Below are 18799 nucleotides of genomic sequence, written 5' to 3'. Positions count from 1 at the left end.
GGTTGTTGTCATCAGTTCTTAAAGCACAGCTCTAAGAACTGGAAAAATACCATCAGGATCAGGAAACTTCCTTGTATTAAGATGAATTTAAAATTCTTCTGATAATGTTTCTTATAAAAAAAAAATCAAAGGAAGCTGGTTAGGATGCATTTGGTATGGTATGAGATTGCTAAAATCATGACTGCTGGAGTTGGATGAAAAATAGAATTTTGTTTGATCCAACTTTTTTTATGTGAAGGGAAATATGCCATCTTTATCTCAAGAAAGTTAATATTACTTTCTTGGGACTGCCATTTTCTGCTCAAAGAAGCATAAAACAGTATCTCCAAAAGGCATATCCCCTCATTATTATTTCAAAATCTCTGGAAAATAGTAATCTAAAATCATTGCCCATTAGTGATACTCTTGATTGCCAACTATGGATTTGTAGCTTTGGGAACACATCCAAGGGAGAAAGCTTGTTCTTCATCAAATACTCATCCATATTGAAATGATAGATCCATTTATTACAAAATTCAGTAATGTCATTTTATATTTATTTATTTATTTTAACATATAATATACACAACAAGCATGCACCCAGTTAAAGTGTATAACAGAACAAAAATTTACAAAACGTAAAAATAAATAGTAGAATAATACACTTTGTACAATGAAAGTTCATTCATTGTACATTTAAAATGGGAAAAGTCCAATTCACCAAAATAAAAAAGGTATTCATGACATCAAGTTCAGTGCCATGAAAAATTGCAGAGAGCAGGTTGCTGCAGGAGACATCATCACATACACACGAATTAATGAGGACATCTTTAGCCCAAAACTCATCCGTCAACCAGTCAACTACTCCAAATAGTTCTGTGAAACTGTTTGTTCTCAGCCATATCCAAGTCAAACTTGTTCATGAGTGCCAATGTTCTTTTTAAGAAGGAGTTCCTGGATATTTCTAATCTCCCGATGTGGAATGTAGTCTTCTGTCTAGTAGCCACTGCTGGAGCATGAAGGTCAATATGGCATAGAAGATCCGGCAGGTAGGTTGAACCAGCGAAGATATGGTACAACAGTTTTAAATCAAGAACAGTTCTCAGAGTTTCCAGAGATTGAAGCTTGAAGTAGGAAGAGAGATTCCTGTAGAAGATTCTGTGGTAAAACGTGGGGTTACGTCTGGAAAGATAGTGGATAAATTTCATCTGGAGCAATTCTATTTGTTGTATGCATAGTGTGGGTTCCATATAGGAGAAGCAAACTCCAGTATGGAGAGTACAGTTGTTTTGAATAGGAGCACAGAGAACTGAGGATCTTGAAATCTGTACGACTGCCATTTAATGAAGCCAATTTGTTTTTTCGCTTGGTTTAATATATTTCTAACATGTTTATCAAACTAACATGCAGTGGTAAAAGTAACTCCCAGATCTTTAACTTAATCAACTCTAGAAATCGGCATCTCCTTCATGTAATATTGATTAACTAAAGCCTTTAGTTTTCCTCGAAGCTGCAAAGGAAATAGAGCTACATTTCCTAGGATTAACCACCAGACCATTCAAAGCAGTCCAATCAACGAAAGAGTTGAGAGCAGCCTGACTGCATCATCTTGACTGCTGATACGTGAAAATAGTTTCACATCATCAGCAATTTTTGAAGCAGTGGCCCGCAGTACAGATGAATGATTTTGTTTGCCACTTACTCATCGGCAAACATTAGGATCTCAATACCACCTCTCTCTCTCTCTCTCTCTCTCTCTCTCACCAAATTGTGGTAGATCGTTGATAAAGATGGTGAAGAAAAGAGGCCCAAGAGATGATCTCTGTGGTACTCCTCTCAGTGGAAAAAATTTCGTTTAGACTTCCTGTCCAATGATCACCCTATGTTTTCAATAGCATTAGCATTAGTAGAGGCATATGATGCAAGAAAGCAAGCTTATTCAGCATCAGCAAAAAAAAAAAAAAGAAAACACCACTCCCATTTCACCGCTCCGTTCGTTCGAAATACCTGTCCAGTTGAGCCTTAAATTTGTTTAGTCTATCAACTTCAACAACAAGTGATGGAAATCAGTTCCACCAACCAACCACCCGCTGGCCAAAGGCAAATTTCCGCACATCTATCCGACATCTGTCCTTCCTCAATTTGAATTTATGCCCTGTGAGGTGATTATTCTGACCAAGAGGAAGAATCCCATCGGCATTGAGCATGCTCAAACCATTCAAAGCCTTATACACCCCTATCAGATCACCTCGCCGGTGCCTAGTCTCTAGACTCTGTAATTTGCAAAACTTAAGCCTTTCTTCGTAAGAGCAACACTTTGTTCCATTCACTAATCTTGTTGCCCTTCTCTGTACCCGTTCCAGCAGCTCTACATCCTTCTTGAAATGATACCTCCAGACCTGTATACAGTACTCAAGGTGTGGCCTGACCATTGCCTTATACAAGGGAATAATCACCTCCTTATCCCTGCTAGAAACATTCCTGTATATCATTGACAAGACACCATGAGCTACTCTTGCAGCTCGTCTGCACTGCTCAGAGAACTTCATATCTGCCTGCACAATTACCCCCAGGTCCTTTTCATTCTCCACCACTGTCAGTGTAGTACCGCAGAGTTGATACGTTGCTCTGGGGTTACTGTTTCCCCATATGTAGTACTTTACATTTGTCAATATTAAACTTCATTTGCCACCTCTCAGCCCATCTGTTCAACCTTTCCAGATCCCGTTGCAGCAGCATAGCGTCAGTAGTGTCCTTAACAACCAATATGAAATATAACTCATCAACCAGGATATGGTTACTACAAAGTCTGTTTTTACTCCATGAGATATTGTCAAGAAATATTGTCATTTTGTAGTGTTAATACAAAGCTTAGCACAATTGTCCTATTATTGTCTAATAACCAGCATACACAAAACCACCTGGTTCCATCTTTCTTGAAAAAAACCAATGGAAGCACTGACTTTTTAATTTACTCTTATGTAAACAAAGCATGTTTATGGTAGCTACCACATAAATATGCTCTGAAAAACATCAGTTGCAGGTCATTTGTTGACATTTGTTTTGTAATTTGTTGCACTATTTAAAAAAAGTCTTTTGTTATTAAATTTGATGTGCTTTTTGAAAGGATCTGAGCAGATATTTTTTGGAGCTTGGGTCTTTATTTAAAAGTGTTTATATTAAGCCTCATCTAGCAGTTATGGTGATAAAGCATAAATGGAGAGATATAAGCCTGTAAATTAAACTGAAAATTATTCAAGGGGTTGATATGCTAGAATAAAGTAAACTGGACATTGCAAATGACTACAACATTACCTTTACCTAGTTTCTCTATGATACTAAAAACTGAAAAAATAAATTTTTTAAGTGCATGACACTGGAGCAGCAATAAAAAAAAAAAAAAAAAAAAAAAAAAAACATGAAACAAATTTTTGGTGCAAAACATAAGGAGCTTGAAACAAAGATTTTTGAGTAGTAATAACAAATCTGTGCATCTAATTTGCCAGTTGATGGTAGAATTTCACAAGAATTAGCAATTTCAAATGTAGCAGTGGCTTGCTTCAAGATTTAAGGGCAGGAATAACTTAGTTTTATAAAATGTTTGTAGCAAGTCTGGATCAGTTGATAAAGAAGAGGCCACAGACCGGTTGTGTTCTGTACAGTTCATTCTTAAAAAATATCAGCCAAAGATATTTTTAATCTTGAAGAGATTGGTATATTTTATAATTTGCTGCCGACCCAAACGAAACATTTGCTGTTTGAGGTTAGTCTTGTAATGGTGGAAAATTAAGTAAACAAAGAATCACTATTCTGTTATGCTGTAAAGCAGATGGCAGTACAAAACTGCATCCACTTATATTTGGTAAATTTTCCAAATCAAGATGTTTTAAAGGAGTTAACCAACTCCTATGCGATTATGATGCCAATTGAAGTTCTTTGTTTGCAGTCAAAAATTTTCAGCTTTGACAATTCAAATTCAAGTTTTGATGATTCTAGATCATTGCATAGCACATTCTGCTGAGGTTGATGAATATACAAATGTAGTTTTACCTTTCAGTACCGACTAGTTGTATGCAGGCCCTGGATCAAGGCATTATTTATAACCTTAGGAGAACACATTTATTTTTATTTCAAACTATATAGCTTAAGAAAAGGTGTAATCATAACCTACAAATGGCCCTAACTGTCTCAATATATACCTAAGTCATACTAATTCCAATATTAACAAAATAAATAATCACTGTAACAATCAATATTACCATAATGTCGTTACTGAATAAGGCTTACATCGAAAGGCACATCAACTGGGGTTAGCACCTCTCAATATATGCCATCAACAACATGAGCTATCTGTTTCTGCTAGTTACATGCCAGCCTCACCATATTCATATATACTAAATATAGTATACATAATATCTTTAAGATTAAATTTAAGTAGCTAAATGAGCTAATGTAACCAAAATAAATATGAAACTCATAATATAAAATTAGAACGGCAGACTGGCAAAATATAACTGCTAGCCCTATAGATAGCCAAACTCTTAAACATTAATGGAATATTTACACAAGTATTTCTGTTTCTGTAGCAAAATGGACAGGAGAAAAGAATAGTAAGGGCATAAGCCCAAAAAATTAGGCAACAAGTATAGCAATAGTACCTCAATCTCCCTCAAATTACTCTAATAGATTTTGAGGCATAAGGTACAAGAGTTAGATAGCATAAAGATGAAAGTAGAGGTAAAGACAGCAAATTACTTTGGAAAATTACCAAGGGTGTAAATCCCCATCCCTTACAGGGTTCCTGGTAATTCATTGTTAAAGAAACTTGTACTAATCCAATTAAGATTAAAGGACTCTAATATAGAATTAAGGTTAACGTTAAAGGCCATAATAATAGAAAAGCAAGCCAATCTTACAGAACAAAGCAAAATTAACCAATACATCAGAAAAAAGCAAAATTTTTACTGATACTTTGGAGCAAACAAAACGTGGATAGACCCAAGCCACTGCATGAAGTGAAAGAAAGTTCAACGCTCCCTCTACTGTCATATGCAATTACGAAAAAGTTATTGTCCAATTAAAAACATTGTGGATATAAGTGACCTCTGGACAAGATTAAAAAAAAACTATTCCTTCCCATAGAACAACTATGGCTGCAACTTTTTCAGAGTGTTAAGACACAGATCAACAGCTATGGGAAGTGCCTAATATGTACATATATACATAATCTCAGAATAAGACATCAATTTAGTAAATCCCCAAATTCCTAACTATAGTATGTGGGCAAATATTATCATGCCATAGTTTATTAGCTAAGTAAATAGCTCTACATAAGTACTTAAATATGAATTTAAGAGGGAAACCATTTTTACTCAGCTTGTTAATAAATTCTGTCAGAACAACTACAATATTATCAGGACTATTACATATTCTAATTAATCTTAAACCTTGCGATAGAATTATATTGCTATGAATTCTGTGGGATATGTTTGAATGCCAATGTGTGAGATTGACAGTCTCAAAATTAAAATCTCTGTTTGTCATATACTTTAGTAACTACTTTATCAGATGTAATTTTAATATCAATATCTAAAAATGTGGCTGCCAGAAAACTCTCTTTATTCGTACATTCAAGCCCCAAATCCGTCGGATAAAAAATGGCCATTTCTTGTAAAAAATTTGGCTCATTAATAGCAATAAGGTCATCAATATATTTATAAAGTATAGTACTGTTATTAAACTTACTTTTATAGTGATGCAAATATAGATTGGCCACAATACATGAGCTACACGCTCTCATAGCTATACCCGTATGCTGTCTATATGCACACTACCATTAACAATGAAACAATTAAATTAACATAAATGTATTAAATTAACCCAGTATAACTTATCACATGGAATAACACTATTATATGCATTATAATAATCATTCAAAATCATTTTTAAATTATCATGCAAAATACTTGTAAACAGATTTTTGAAATCATACTTATAGGATATCGGGCCCTGCAGCCATTTCACTATCACACCACTATATACAATAAGCGCGACTGCACAGAATAAATTTAACAACATATAAAACAAAAAGGTGGGAATTGACCCTTTTCTGACCGTCGACCACCATAGGACAGTAGCAGTAAGTAAGAACCTTCTCATCTATTAGGACACATACCCGTTGGGCTTTGTGTCACCTATCCCAGTTTGCTGCACCAGATGCTTACAAAATTTAAATTCAAGCCTAAAAATATAAAATGTATCTAAATCCAAAATTAAAAATACTAAATGTAAAGAAAATTAAATTAAAATTATTAAAAAAAAATTAAGTATATAATTAATCCATTCCTATAAATTAAAAACCCTACTAAAACCAGAAATATCGCTTATATATATTAGCGAAGTAATAAATGGCAAAATTGGTATGGAGACAACCGAAACGGGTAGGTATGAGACATTCCTTTAGACTGGCTATCGATCTGCTCAAAGCCCACGATGAAGTAGTGGATAGATTAACATGTGAGGGAATGATTTTCAAAAAAATTGCATCACCCTTTATCATTTAGTATTGATATTTTTCATTTTCATTATCATTTAGTTGCGATATTTTCATTGTCGATTAGTATTGATATTTTCATATTTTGCTTCATAGTAATTAATACGTTTACATTAACATAACTTTTAAAGGCCAACCAGAATTAAGATAGCCTATATATGCTAGCTTGATTACCTGATCCGTATACACACTAATACCTATAATGTCTAAATTCTGCACGTATAAAAATACCACTTAATTGAACTAATCGACCTATATTAAATCATGCACGTATAATGTCTAATTGCCCTATGTGCAATAGCACTAACATAGCACACATGACAAAAACCATACCATACAATTCTATCATTATAAACTTTAAATATTAAACACCATATATATATATATATATATATATATATATATATATATAGCCACCCTCAATATGGCACTTGATCCATAGAAGAAGGGAACAATTTGTAGCCAAACTGGCCAAAGATCAACCTGCTGCAGATGCAGCAGTTTTTCGCACATAGTATAATAGTGTTTAATTTCCTTTGTTGCGCCACATACTGTTCACCGCCATTTTATGTTTTTATTTAATTGAAGGAAAGACTATAAAATTATGTTGTGATAATACAAAAAATATTATTAAAAATTACACTTTCAAAAATAAGTACATAAGAATTATCCACTGGGAAATTAGCATTAGTAGAGAGGCATATGATTCAAGAAAACAAGCTTATACAGCATGAGCAAAAAAAAAAAAAAAAAAAAATACCTTCCCATTTCACCTATCCATTCACTCCAAGTGTTTGTCTAGTTCTATTTTAAACTTATTTAAGTTGTCAACCTTCACTACAACAAATGAAAGTTTGTTCCAACAATCAACCACCTGCTGGCTAAAGGCAAATTCCCGCACATTTGTTCTACAACTCTGTTTCCTCAATTTGAATATATGTCTCATCAGGTGAGTAATCTGAGTAAGAGGAAGGATCCCATCAGCATTGAGCTTGCTCAAACCATTCAAGGCCTTATATACCTCATTCAGATCACCTCACAGGTGCCTAGTCTCCATTTGCTACAATTTGCAGAACCAGTCTCGTTACCCTTCTCTGTACTCATTCCAGCAGCCCTACATCTTTCCTAAAACGAGGCTTCCAGATCTGTTATATTACTGTATAGTAGAAAATTCCCGTATATCATATACAAGACACCATGAGCTACTCTTGCAGCCTGTCTACACTGCTCAGAAAACTTCATATCTGATTGCACAATTACCACCAGGTCTTTCATTTTCCACTGCCCTGAGTGTAGTACCACACAGTTGGTATGTAACTCTGGGGGTTACTGCTACTCATGTGCAGTACTTTACATTTTTCAATGTTAAACTGCAGTTGCCACCTCTTGGCCCATCAGCTCAACTTTTCTAGATCCTGTTTCAGTAGTGTACTGTCATTAACAACCCTGCCAACCTTCATATTGTCTGAAAACTTGGACATTTACCCTGATATATACCTTCATCAATATCATAAAGTATCTTTGGTAGTAATTAATACCTAATCACCTTCCAGGATCATAGCTCATTTCCACAGAATATGACTTTTCAAAATCCTTCAATTTCAATAATTTTTGTATCACCACAACATAATTTTTTAATATTTTCATCAATGAAGCAGGCAGCTGAAATGTTACACCTGATATAATTTAAATTATTTCTATTAGTTATATTCAGTTTTTATCTCCCTTGAAAGGAGGGGGGGAAGAGGGAGAGACTTATTACAACAATGAAGTTAAGTTCACTCAATAAAATAGTTTTTTTTCTTTAAATTTATTATTATATTTTTTTTATGTTCAGTGAATACAGTTGCATCTTTTAGTATATGAAATTCTAATTTTTGTAGACTAAAACTGATCCATCTCAAGAAATTATGTCTAAATCTAAAAGGGCCAAGAAAAACAAACCCCAGTATTGTAGTCACTGTAAACAATACATAAAAAAAAGTAAGATAGAGGTAAGTGGTGCAGATATCTTCCTTTTGTCAATTTTTAAGTAAATTTTAATAAATTAATTATTCATTTTCAATAAAGATTAAAATTAGTTGATTTTAAGGGGTAAGTTATTTTATTTTTTTGTAGTTAAAAACATGTTTAAAAACAACTCAGTTATGAGTTTCCAATATTAGAAAGATATCAGTCATTGAATAACAATGTTAAAATAGGAGATTTAATTTTTTTTTACAAAAAAACTGGAAGGAAATTAAAAACTAACCTTATAGTAGCTTTCCTGGTCATTTCCTACATTTAAATTCTGAATGGATCACTGAGACACACTAATCCAAGGAATGACCCATCTCTAAGAAAGTCTGTCTACTTGCTGTCTCATAGACATTCAGTTTCTGCTGTATACCTTTTCTGTAGATATTCCATGGGTACCATTCTTCTTAATTTGCATCTGTAATTCCACAACTCTCAAACAAGTCTGAACACATTCTTCAACCAGTCATCATCCATTCACTATCCAACTCTGAACTCTACAGAATTACTCATTTTTCCTGAAAATTACAATCTGCAGAAATTAAAGTTCTAATGTCAACAATATGTGTCTTCTCAATCCTCAACACATGCATGATACTAAGTATTATTGGTTCTAATGCCATTGTTTTGGTTTTTTGTAAAATCAGTCCAAGGATGAAGACTATTTTGCTCATTAGGTCAGGTCTGTTTGAGACACTTCTCTCATTGATGCTGGACAAATAGATCATACACAAGTTAATGGTGTATATTTGCAGTGACAGAATTGGATTATGGATAAAATTTCTCCAAAGATTTGTATTCTATAATTCTTTTTAATATGTATTATTCAGGCCTATTCTTTCTAGTGTTACTGCCATGAACTTTGCCCAAGTTAGTGGTGGTGTTGGAGGGGAATGTGTAAGATACATGCAAGATTTTATTTGTATTTTGGAATTAAAATATTGGACGCATCGAACACTCAACTACCCAGCTCAATGTTAGAGCCTATATGTATCTGGTAACACAATAGTATTCCTAAAGGCAGAAAGGACTGGTCCTACAAACCAGTGTCTCCTGCCTTTTAATGGAACCACCAACAATAGCTACTTTCCTACAGAAAGCAGTTATTGTTGTTGACTCCATTGTAAGGGAAACAAAAAATGTGTTGTACAAAAAGGATAGGTGGAATAGGACCAGCTCTGTCAGGGGCAAAAGTTAATAATGTCGTAGAACAGTTATCTTTTAATGGCACAAAAGGTATTATTGTTTTACATGTTGATACTAATGATATTAAGAATAGAATAAGAATGATATAAGAATTATGAACATGTTTGGTACTAATTGATATTAAGAATTTTTGCATTAAATAGGCAAAAAAGTTATTTTTTGCATCTGGTTCCTTTGTACTGCATTACAGTAGCTAATCGATTGATAAGAAAGGATCTACCCTTAACAAATCTGTTATGTTATATAACTGTATTCCTTTCAAGATATATTCCTGTATTACTTCTTTATTGACTGACTCCATTGTTTTCCCTAGAACAGAAGTCAAGCTTACAGGTCTATAATTACCCAATTTTCATTTTGATACCCCCCCCCCCTTGTGAGTAGAAGACACATTTGCACATCTCCAATCTGTACAGATCCTCCCTGAATCCAAGGAAAGTGTAGCCAAAAGATTGCTTAACTTTTTTTTTTGTGCTGCTTTTAATATAATTGATAGATTCTGTCAGCCCTAAGTGCCTTATTTACTGTCAGCTTCAACAATTTCCATTTCTCATTCATTTTCATCCATTTCTTCTCAGTTATTTGAAATTCCTTAGCTCCCTTAGCTCAATTAACCTCATTTTTCAGGATTGAGAGAATATGATAAACTCATCATCATCAACAGTTTACAGTTGGAGAAAGCTGTTCCATGATGTAATTCAAATGCTGATAGTTTTGGGGATGGCTTTATATATGAAACAAGTAGGGAAATTTTTTTTTTTTTTTTTTTTCCTACATGTTTTGGTATGTAAAACTTTTTTTTTCCCTATGTTTTCATATAAACATGTGTCCAATTTTGAATAGTTATAAATCTTTGAATTCAAACAAAAATAACTATGGAGTTTTGAATGGTAAAGAAATTTATTTTTTATTATTTTTGCTGTCAGGTTCCATAGCCATTTTTAAAATTCAAATGACATACCATACAACAGACTATAGCTCCATAAGTGTTCAGAGTAGGTATGAACTTTTTTTACATAGAACACTCATGTATAATTAAAATTCATATGTGAGGAAAAGAGACTAAACTGTGTAAAAAGAAATATAGAGGCTTATGAGTAATAGAGGCTTATATTTCAAGATTGTCCAGCAAGAACCATCATAACCCCTTTAAAATAGTAGTTTACAAGCTTTAAAAACAAAACATCAAAGGGTGAATAAATCAGACTTATTCCAGTATACACTTGCTCTATAGTAATCTAAGATTTCAACTTTCCATCAAGCAAAAACTTACAATGAAAACTTAAGAACTATTCAGACAAAGGCACAAGTCTATGGGCTCACCGGCTCATTCCCAGCTATATTCTGTATAGTATTGTAAGATACATGTCTGCATAGTATTTATTTTTATTTATTTTTCACCAATGAAAATTCCATAGCCATTTTTAAAATTCAAATGACATAAATTTTGAATTGTAATAAATTAATAAATTTTCTTTGCAAAAAAAAAAATTTCAAGGAATTATGAACTTATATGGCTATTGGAGGACGTTTTTCAATGCCTGGACTTTAACTATGGCATATATAAAAACATAACTGATTTTATACAAATAGGTGTAATTGGATACTTAGAATTTATTAAAACTTAAAAATACAATGTATACTTATATGTTATAAAATTTCATTCAGTGCCTTCTTCAGTAGCTTTAATGCATAATGCTAGGCATTCCTAAGACATAGGAAATAATTAAATTATACTTATTAAGGGGTAATCTTGCACCAATCTGATTGGATACTATGACACAGTAACAAAGGAACTGGATGCAAAAAAAATAAATAAATAAATAATTAACATCATATATTTGGATTTCAGGTTAGCTTTTGATACTGTCACATATAAGAGTGCTATACAAACTGGAGCAGTGTGGCATTAAGGGAAAGTTTTTGCTATGGATAAAGGGGATGTTGAGTGGGAGAAGACAGTGGTTTTCAGTGCACACTCTTTGTCTAATGTTACTAGTGGAGTCCTCCTGGTTTAGTACATTGTTGTTTTCTATATTTATTTAATGATATTGATGAAGTCTTATCAGGCTTAATGTCTAAGTTTGCAGACGATAAGAAAGTTGACAGGGTGGTTAATCATAATAATCAGGGTATGCTATTGCAACAAGGTCTAGACAACTTAGGTATATGGGCTAAGAAGTGGCAATTAAAGTTTAACATTGACAAATGTAAGGTACTACATACGGATAGCAGTAACTCCAAAGTAACTTATCAACTGTATTGTACTACACTCAGGGTATCGGAGAATGAAAAAAAATCTGGAAGAAACTGTGCTGTCAGACATGAAATTCTCTGAGCAGAGTAGGCAAACTGTTAGGACAGCTCATGAAGTTTTGTCAATGATATGCTGAAACTCCATCAACATCATTAAATAAATACAGAAAACAACAATAGGACCTAGTACTGAACCCCAGAGGACTCCACTAATAACATTACACAAAGAAAACAGTGGATTTATTGGATGACTGTTTTCTACAGCAGCATGTTAGAGAGGCAACAAGAGAGAGTAACACTCTTGATCTGATTATCAGCAGTGATTATTCATGCATTAAGAATTTACAGATTAAGGAACCTCTAGGTAGCAGTGATCACAGTGTACTGATGTGGGATTTACTTAAAGATGTAACTACCATCAGGGGTAAAGGGAAGGGTTTTTGCTTTTGTAAATGTGACTACAGGGGTTCTCAGAGATTTTTTAGGTTCTATGCAGTGGGACCAACTGTTGATGTTACCAACAACAAATACTAAATGGGAAGCATTCAAGGAAGTAATTTTGGAGGCTACTAGGCTTTTTATTCCAACTAAGAAATACTGCTCTAGGTTCAGGCCCAAATGAATGTCAGATGACTAATGAGACTCATGGCAGAAAAGAAAAATACATGGGATGCACATAAATTGTCAGGTGACACAGAAGCCTGTGGTAGATACAAGCTAGTCTGTAATCAAGTCACAAAGGAGGTTAGGCAAGTAAAGGCAGATTATGAAAAATCTTTGGCACAGGATGCTAAGAAAAACAGCAAAGATTTCTTTACTTATATAAACTCTAAAAGGAAGGGGATAAATCAGATTTGTCCGCTTGATATCAATGGTTTGACTATAGATGATCATTCCCAGATAGCTGCTGAACTAAATGAGTATTTTGCATCTACATTCACACGAGGAGTTATTCAAGGAGGATGGGACCAGATGTTTATCAAACTCTAACAGGGTGTTAAATGATTTTGTAATAACTGAGAGTAAAGTGGAGGAGAAATTGTTGAAGTTAAACATAAGAAAGGCACCTGGTGTGGATCAGATCTATCCAGTTATATTAAAGGAAGCAGCAAAAGAAGTAAGAAAACCCTTATGAGGGCATCCTTGGACTTGGGGAAGTCCCCACGGACTGGAGATGTCCAAATGCATCTTCAATTCACAAAGGGGGGACCAAAGCATGACACGAGTAATTACAGATCTGTTAGTTTCACTTCTGTTCCAGGGAAAATAATGGAGTCACTGGTTAAAGAAGCATTGCAGGATCATTTAGACAAGACAGTAATAATAATTCAGACATGACAGAGGTTTGTCAAGGGGAAGTCTTGTCTGACCAATTTGATTGGATACTATGACGTGGTCACAAAGGAATTGGATGCAAAAAATAATTTTGATATCATATACAGTGGTACCTTGGTTTGCGAGCATAATTCGTTCCAGAAACGTGCTCGTAATCCAAAGCACTCGTATATCAAAGCGAATTTCCCCATAAGAAATAATGGAAACCTAGATGATTTGTTCCAAAACTCAAAAATATTCATATACTGTAAAAATGATTAATACAAAATACATACCTTTTTATATTTTTAATATTTAAATTTAATATACATAAAGCAATCGAATTTATTAATTATTGGGTAGGACGACTTTCACTGTCTCTAACGGAATCACTGCTATCTTTTTGTGCGACTTTAACAAGGAATCTTTCCAATGACACTTGCTTTTGCCTCCTTTTGAGGATTTCACGGAAATCAGATTCATCGCTCGCACTATTACAAAACGAGGAGGCACGCTTGATACACATAAACAAAGCTGCACGCGTGTAGCCCGGTGGGCCGGAGGCCGGTGTGATTTTGGCCATAAACCATAGTATGAGGCCACTATAAATTTTCCCGGGTAAGAATTTTTGACCCAGTCCGCCTCTGTTTATCGATATTGCTTTTTTTTTTTCTCTCTGAATCTGCAGTGTCTTCGCCAGGATGCTTCCTTTTCACACCTTTTAATTATTTTACTAATTTTTAGGGAATAAAGCACAATTACAAAACGAGGAGGCACGCTTGATACACATAAACAAAGCTGTGCGTGTAGCAACTGAATAAACAACACCGTAAAGGCAGAGACAACTCTATTAACACCTCACATTTTACTAAAGCACATTTCTAGGGGTTACTACCATAAAACAATAAAAACAATTTCCTGTTGCGTTTCTGCGAGTGAATCTGTTATAAACTGGTAGTAAACTCGATCTAATTGCTTTTGCGATTATACCGATAGCTGGAATTGTGTTGGTTTTTACGTTATTATGGTGAAATGTGTTTCCCCTTCACTGATATAAAAAACCATAAATACATTTTCAAAATCTTCTCTTCATTCCTATCGGGTTGCGTTCGGTTGGGGGTGATTCTGCGTTCGACTGCCATTTCTTGTAAACACAAAGGCTAATTGTGCATAAGCGAATTCGGTTCGTGTTATATAAGATATCGTTCCCCTATTTATAAATCGTGTATGATCGAATTCGTGTAGTGTAAACACGTGTTATACGAGGTCTGACTGTACTCGTATTGCAAGACCTCGCTCGTTTATCAAGTTAAAATTTATTAAAAATTTTTGCTCGTCTTGCAAAACACTCGCATACCAAGTTACTCGTAATCCAAGGTACCACTGTACTTGGATTTCAGGAAAGCATTTGATACTGTTGCACATGGAAGACTACTGTACAAATTGGAGCAGTATGGCATTAAGGGCAAGTTGCTACAATGGATAAAAGGATGGTTGAGTGGGAGAAGACAGAGTGGTGATCAGTGGGTACTGATCACCACTCTGTATAAGGCAATGGTCAGGCCACGCCTTGAGTACTGCGTACAGGTCTGGAGGCCTCATTTTAGGAAGGATGTAGATTTGCTTGAGCGTGTACAGAGAAGGGCAACAAGATTGGTGAGGGGAATGAAGGGATCCTCTTACCAGGAGAGGCTTACGTTCTACAAATTGCAGTGGCTGGAGACTAGGCACCTGCACGATGATCTGATTGAGGTGTATATGGCCTTGAATGGGTTGAGCACGCTGAATTCTGATGGGATCCTTCCACTTGTTCAGATTACGAACCTAAGGGAGCATAAATTCAAATTAAGAAAGGACAGATGTAGAATAGATGTGTGGAAATTTGCCTTTAGCCAGTGGGTAGTTAATTGCTGGAACAAACTTCCATCTGTCGTTGTGGAAGTTGATAGGTTGAATAAATTTAAGGAGGAACTGGACAGGCATTTGGAGGGAATGGTGTGATTTTTTATTTTATTTATTTATTTTTTTTTTTTTTGCTGATGCTGCATAAGCTCATACACTTGCTTTCTTGCATCACATGCCACTACTACTGCTGCTCGACATTGACTAATGTTATTAGTGGTGTCTCTCAGGGTTCAGTGATGGGGCCCATTGTTGTTTTGTATATTTATCAATAATATTGATGAAGGTATATCAAGCTTAATGTAAAAGTTTGCAGATGATACAAATATTGGCAGGGTTGTTAACAACAGTAATGATAGTAACCTGCTGCAACAGGATCTGGAAAAGTTGGGTAGATGGACTGAGAATTGGCAACTGAAATTTAACATTGAGAAATGCAAAGTACTGCATATGGGTAGCAGTAACCCCAGAGAAATGTACCAACTATGTGTGGCGCCTCCGTAGCCAGGTGGGAAGGAGCAGCAGTACTTAGCACATGCTTCTTGATTTAGACTGGGGTTTGAGCCCGTGACCACCAAATACGGAGGATGTGGAAAGGTCAGAGAATGACCACCGCATATCCCTGGAGCAATATGGCCTTAGTTGCTAATGCTCCTAAAAACCAAATAACAACAACCAACTATGTGGTGTTACACTCAGGGTAATGGAGAATGAAAGAGACCTGGGGGTAATTGTGCATTCAGATATGAAGTTTTCTGACAGTGCAAACAGGCTGCCAGTGTAGGTCATTGAGTCTTGTCAATGGTATGCAGGAATTTTGCGAGCAGGGATAAGGAGGTGATTATCCCTTTGAATAAAGGCAGTGGTCAGGCCACACCTTGAGTATTGTGTACAATTCTGGAAGCCTCATTTAGGAAGGATGTAGAGTTGCTAGAATGAGTACAGAGAAGGGCAACAAGACTGGTGAAGGGAACAAAGGCGTGCTCTTATGAAGAAAGGCTTAAGTTCTGCAAATTGCAGCTCCTGGAGACTAGGCACCTGCGAGGCAATCTGATTGAGGTATATAAGGCCTTAAATGGATTGAGCAGACTCAGTGCTGATGGGATTCTTTCTCTTGCTGAGATTACAAACTTGAGGGGGCATAGATTCAAACTGAGGAAAGACAGTTGTAGAATAGATGTGCAGAAGCTTGCTTTTAGCCAGCAGGGGAATGAAGGGATCCTCTTACCAAGAGAGGCTCAATTTCTGCAAATTGCAGTGGCTGGAGACGGCACCTGTGTGGTGATCTGATTGAGGTGTATAAGGCCTTGAATGGGTTGAGCACGCTGAATTCTGATGGGGTCCTTCCACTTGTTTAGATTACGAACCTAAGGGGGCATAAATTCAAAATAAGAAAAGGCAGATGTAGAATAGATGTGCGGAAATTTGCCTTTAGCCAGTGGGTGGTTAATTGCTGGAAAAAAACTTCCATCTGTCATTGTGGAAGTTGATAGGTTGAATAAATTTAAGGAGGAACTGGACAGGCATTTGGAGGGAATGGTGTTTTTTTTTTTTTTTTTTTGGCTGATGCTGCATAAGCTCATACTTTTTTTTTTGGCTGATGCATGCCACTACTACAAACTTCCATCTGTTGTTGTGGAAGTTGATAGCTTAAATAAATTCAAGGCAGAACTAGACAAACGTTTGGAAAGAATGGATCAGTGAAGTATGAAGGGGTTTTTTTTTTTTTTTTTGCTGATGCTGTATAAGCTTGCTTTCTTTGTATCATGTGCCTATGCTAATGCTAATACTTTGCCAGCTGGGATAAGTCGGTGATTATCCCCTTGTATAGAGAAATGGTCATATCTTGTGTTCTGCCTATTAGTGTGAGGAACAAAAGGATACTCTTACAAAGAAATTCTTCGGTTCTGAAAGTTGGAGACTATGGACCTGTGTGGAGGTGTCATTGAGGTGTTTAAGGCTTTGGAAGGATTGAATAAGTGCCTTCCTTTAGTTCAGACTACTCATGAGGAAGCATAAATTCATCTGTGGAAGGATGGTTGCATGGCAGATGTGCAGAAATTGTCTTCAGCCAGTGGTGGTCGATTGTTGAAACAAATTTCCATCTGGTGTTGCAGAGGTAGGTAGTTTGAATAAATTAAAGGAAGAACTTGACAAGTTATTTGAAATGGACTAGTGATGTGTGAAAGTGTTTGGCTTTATTTATTTATGTTTGGCTGATGCTGTATATACTTGCTTTCTTGCATCATTTGTTGCTGCTAATACTATATGCCCACATTCAAAACACTTGCTCGGCCTTGTGTTAACAGTTGTTCTTATCAGGAGTAGAAATAAGCATTCATGGCTGTCATTAATTGGATCCAGGGAAATTTCACAGATCAAGGGGCACATTAAAATGAAAAAAAATCTATAAACAAACAAACATTTTAATTATATAGACTTGTGGCTTGGTATTCCCACCCTCTTCTGAACCTTCACTGGTATAATAATAATAAAATTCTTTTTATTGCATATAATAATAATAAAATTCTTATTATTATAAGAATAATATAATAATAATATTATATTATAATATAACAATAATAAAATTCTTTATTCATAGAAATGTAGGAGACGATTCCCGCTACAGGCAACCAGAAGAATCGTACAATTAACTGGACACCTTACATTCAGTACATTACGTGGGTACACAGCAAATATATAGAATACATAGACAGTGCAATATACACAGCTAATATTGCAATAAATGTATTTTATAGTTATTATAATAGATTGATTATACAGAGCTTATATTCCATTATAGTACATAGATTTTATAGTTATTATATACAAGCTGCAACACATTGAGGCAGTCTGGAGACTTTCACTGGGAGTTATTCTGCTGACAATTGCAGGAATGCTGACTGCACTTCACTATGGATTTGCGCTTTTCTTCTCTGTAGACAGAATCTCTGTACCACACATCCAAATCAATGTTTGCAGAGTTCAGCATGCTGATGATGCTGTTCGGAAAGTGTCGTTTGAAGGTCAAGAGCTTCTGCAGGTTAGAACAGAGCACTGGACGGTTTCTGAGGGCTCTACCAGGGATTTTCCAGCCCACGATTTCCAAGATATTAATGAAGTCGAGAGCAGCGGAGCACAGATTAAGCGGCATTGTGAGCTTCCTCGCATATGCCAGGTGCTGGGCCAGGGTGTATCTCAAATTTATGCAGGGCTGTGATTTTGATGTCGTATAGGGTAGGTGAGTCCAATGGTTGGCCCACTTCAGGACTCAGAATTCCAGATCCCAGAGTTGTCTTCAGACTGGACATAGGAGCAGCCAACCAAACTTCAACACCATAACTGATGATAGAACTAAAGTAGTAGAGGAGAAATTTTCTGACTTCTGATTGTTTCCTTGTTGTGCGCTCTACAGAGATCAAGTTTCATACCCAGAAAGCCTGTAATGCTCTTGAATGCAGTTGCTGGATTTGTTCCTTATACGTTAGGTTTTCATCCATTACCACTCCTAGGAATTTTACGGAATGAGTGGCGACGAGAACATGCCCCGCAATGGAGGGCTGCAGAGAGGCT

At 35.5% G+C, this 18799-nt stretch overlaps 1 protein-coding gene across 1 annotated transcript in view; it reads left to right on the top strand.

Annotated features, from left to right (window-relative positions):
- LOC150080000 (uncharacterized) overlaps positions 1-18799 on the top strand; it is a 136418-nt gene that overhangs the window by 61621 nt on the left and 55998 nt on the right. Inside the window, exon 6 of the mRNA XM_090383327.1 lies at positions 8416-8526. Within this exon, the coding sequence (XP_090239453.1) occupies positions 8416-8526 (111 nt within the window). The remainder of the gene's footprint in view (positions 1-8415; positions 8527-18799) is intronic.

This window comes from Mastigoproctus giganteus, chromosome 10 (genome assembly GCF_048544385.1).
Source record: "Mastigoproctus giganteus isolate SK-2022 chromosome 10, ASM4854438v1, whole genome shotgun sequence".
In the NCBI taxonomy this organism is placed as follows: Eukaryota; Metazoa; Arthropoda; class Arachnida; order Uropygi; family Thelyphonidae; genus Mastigoproctus; species Mastigoproctus giganteus.
This window is presented reverse-complemented; position numbering and strand designations above follow the sequence as displayed.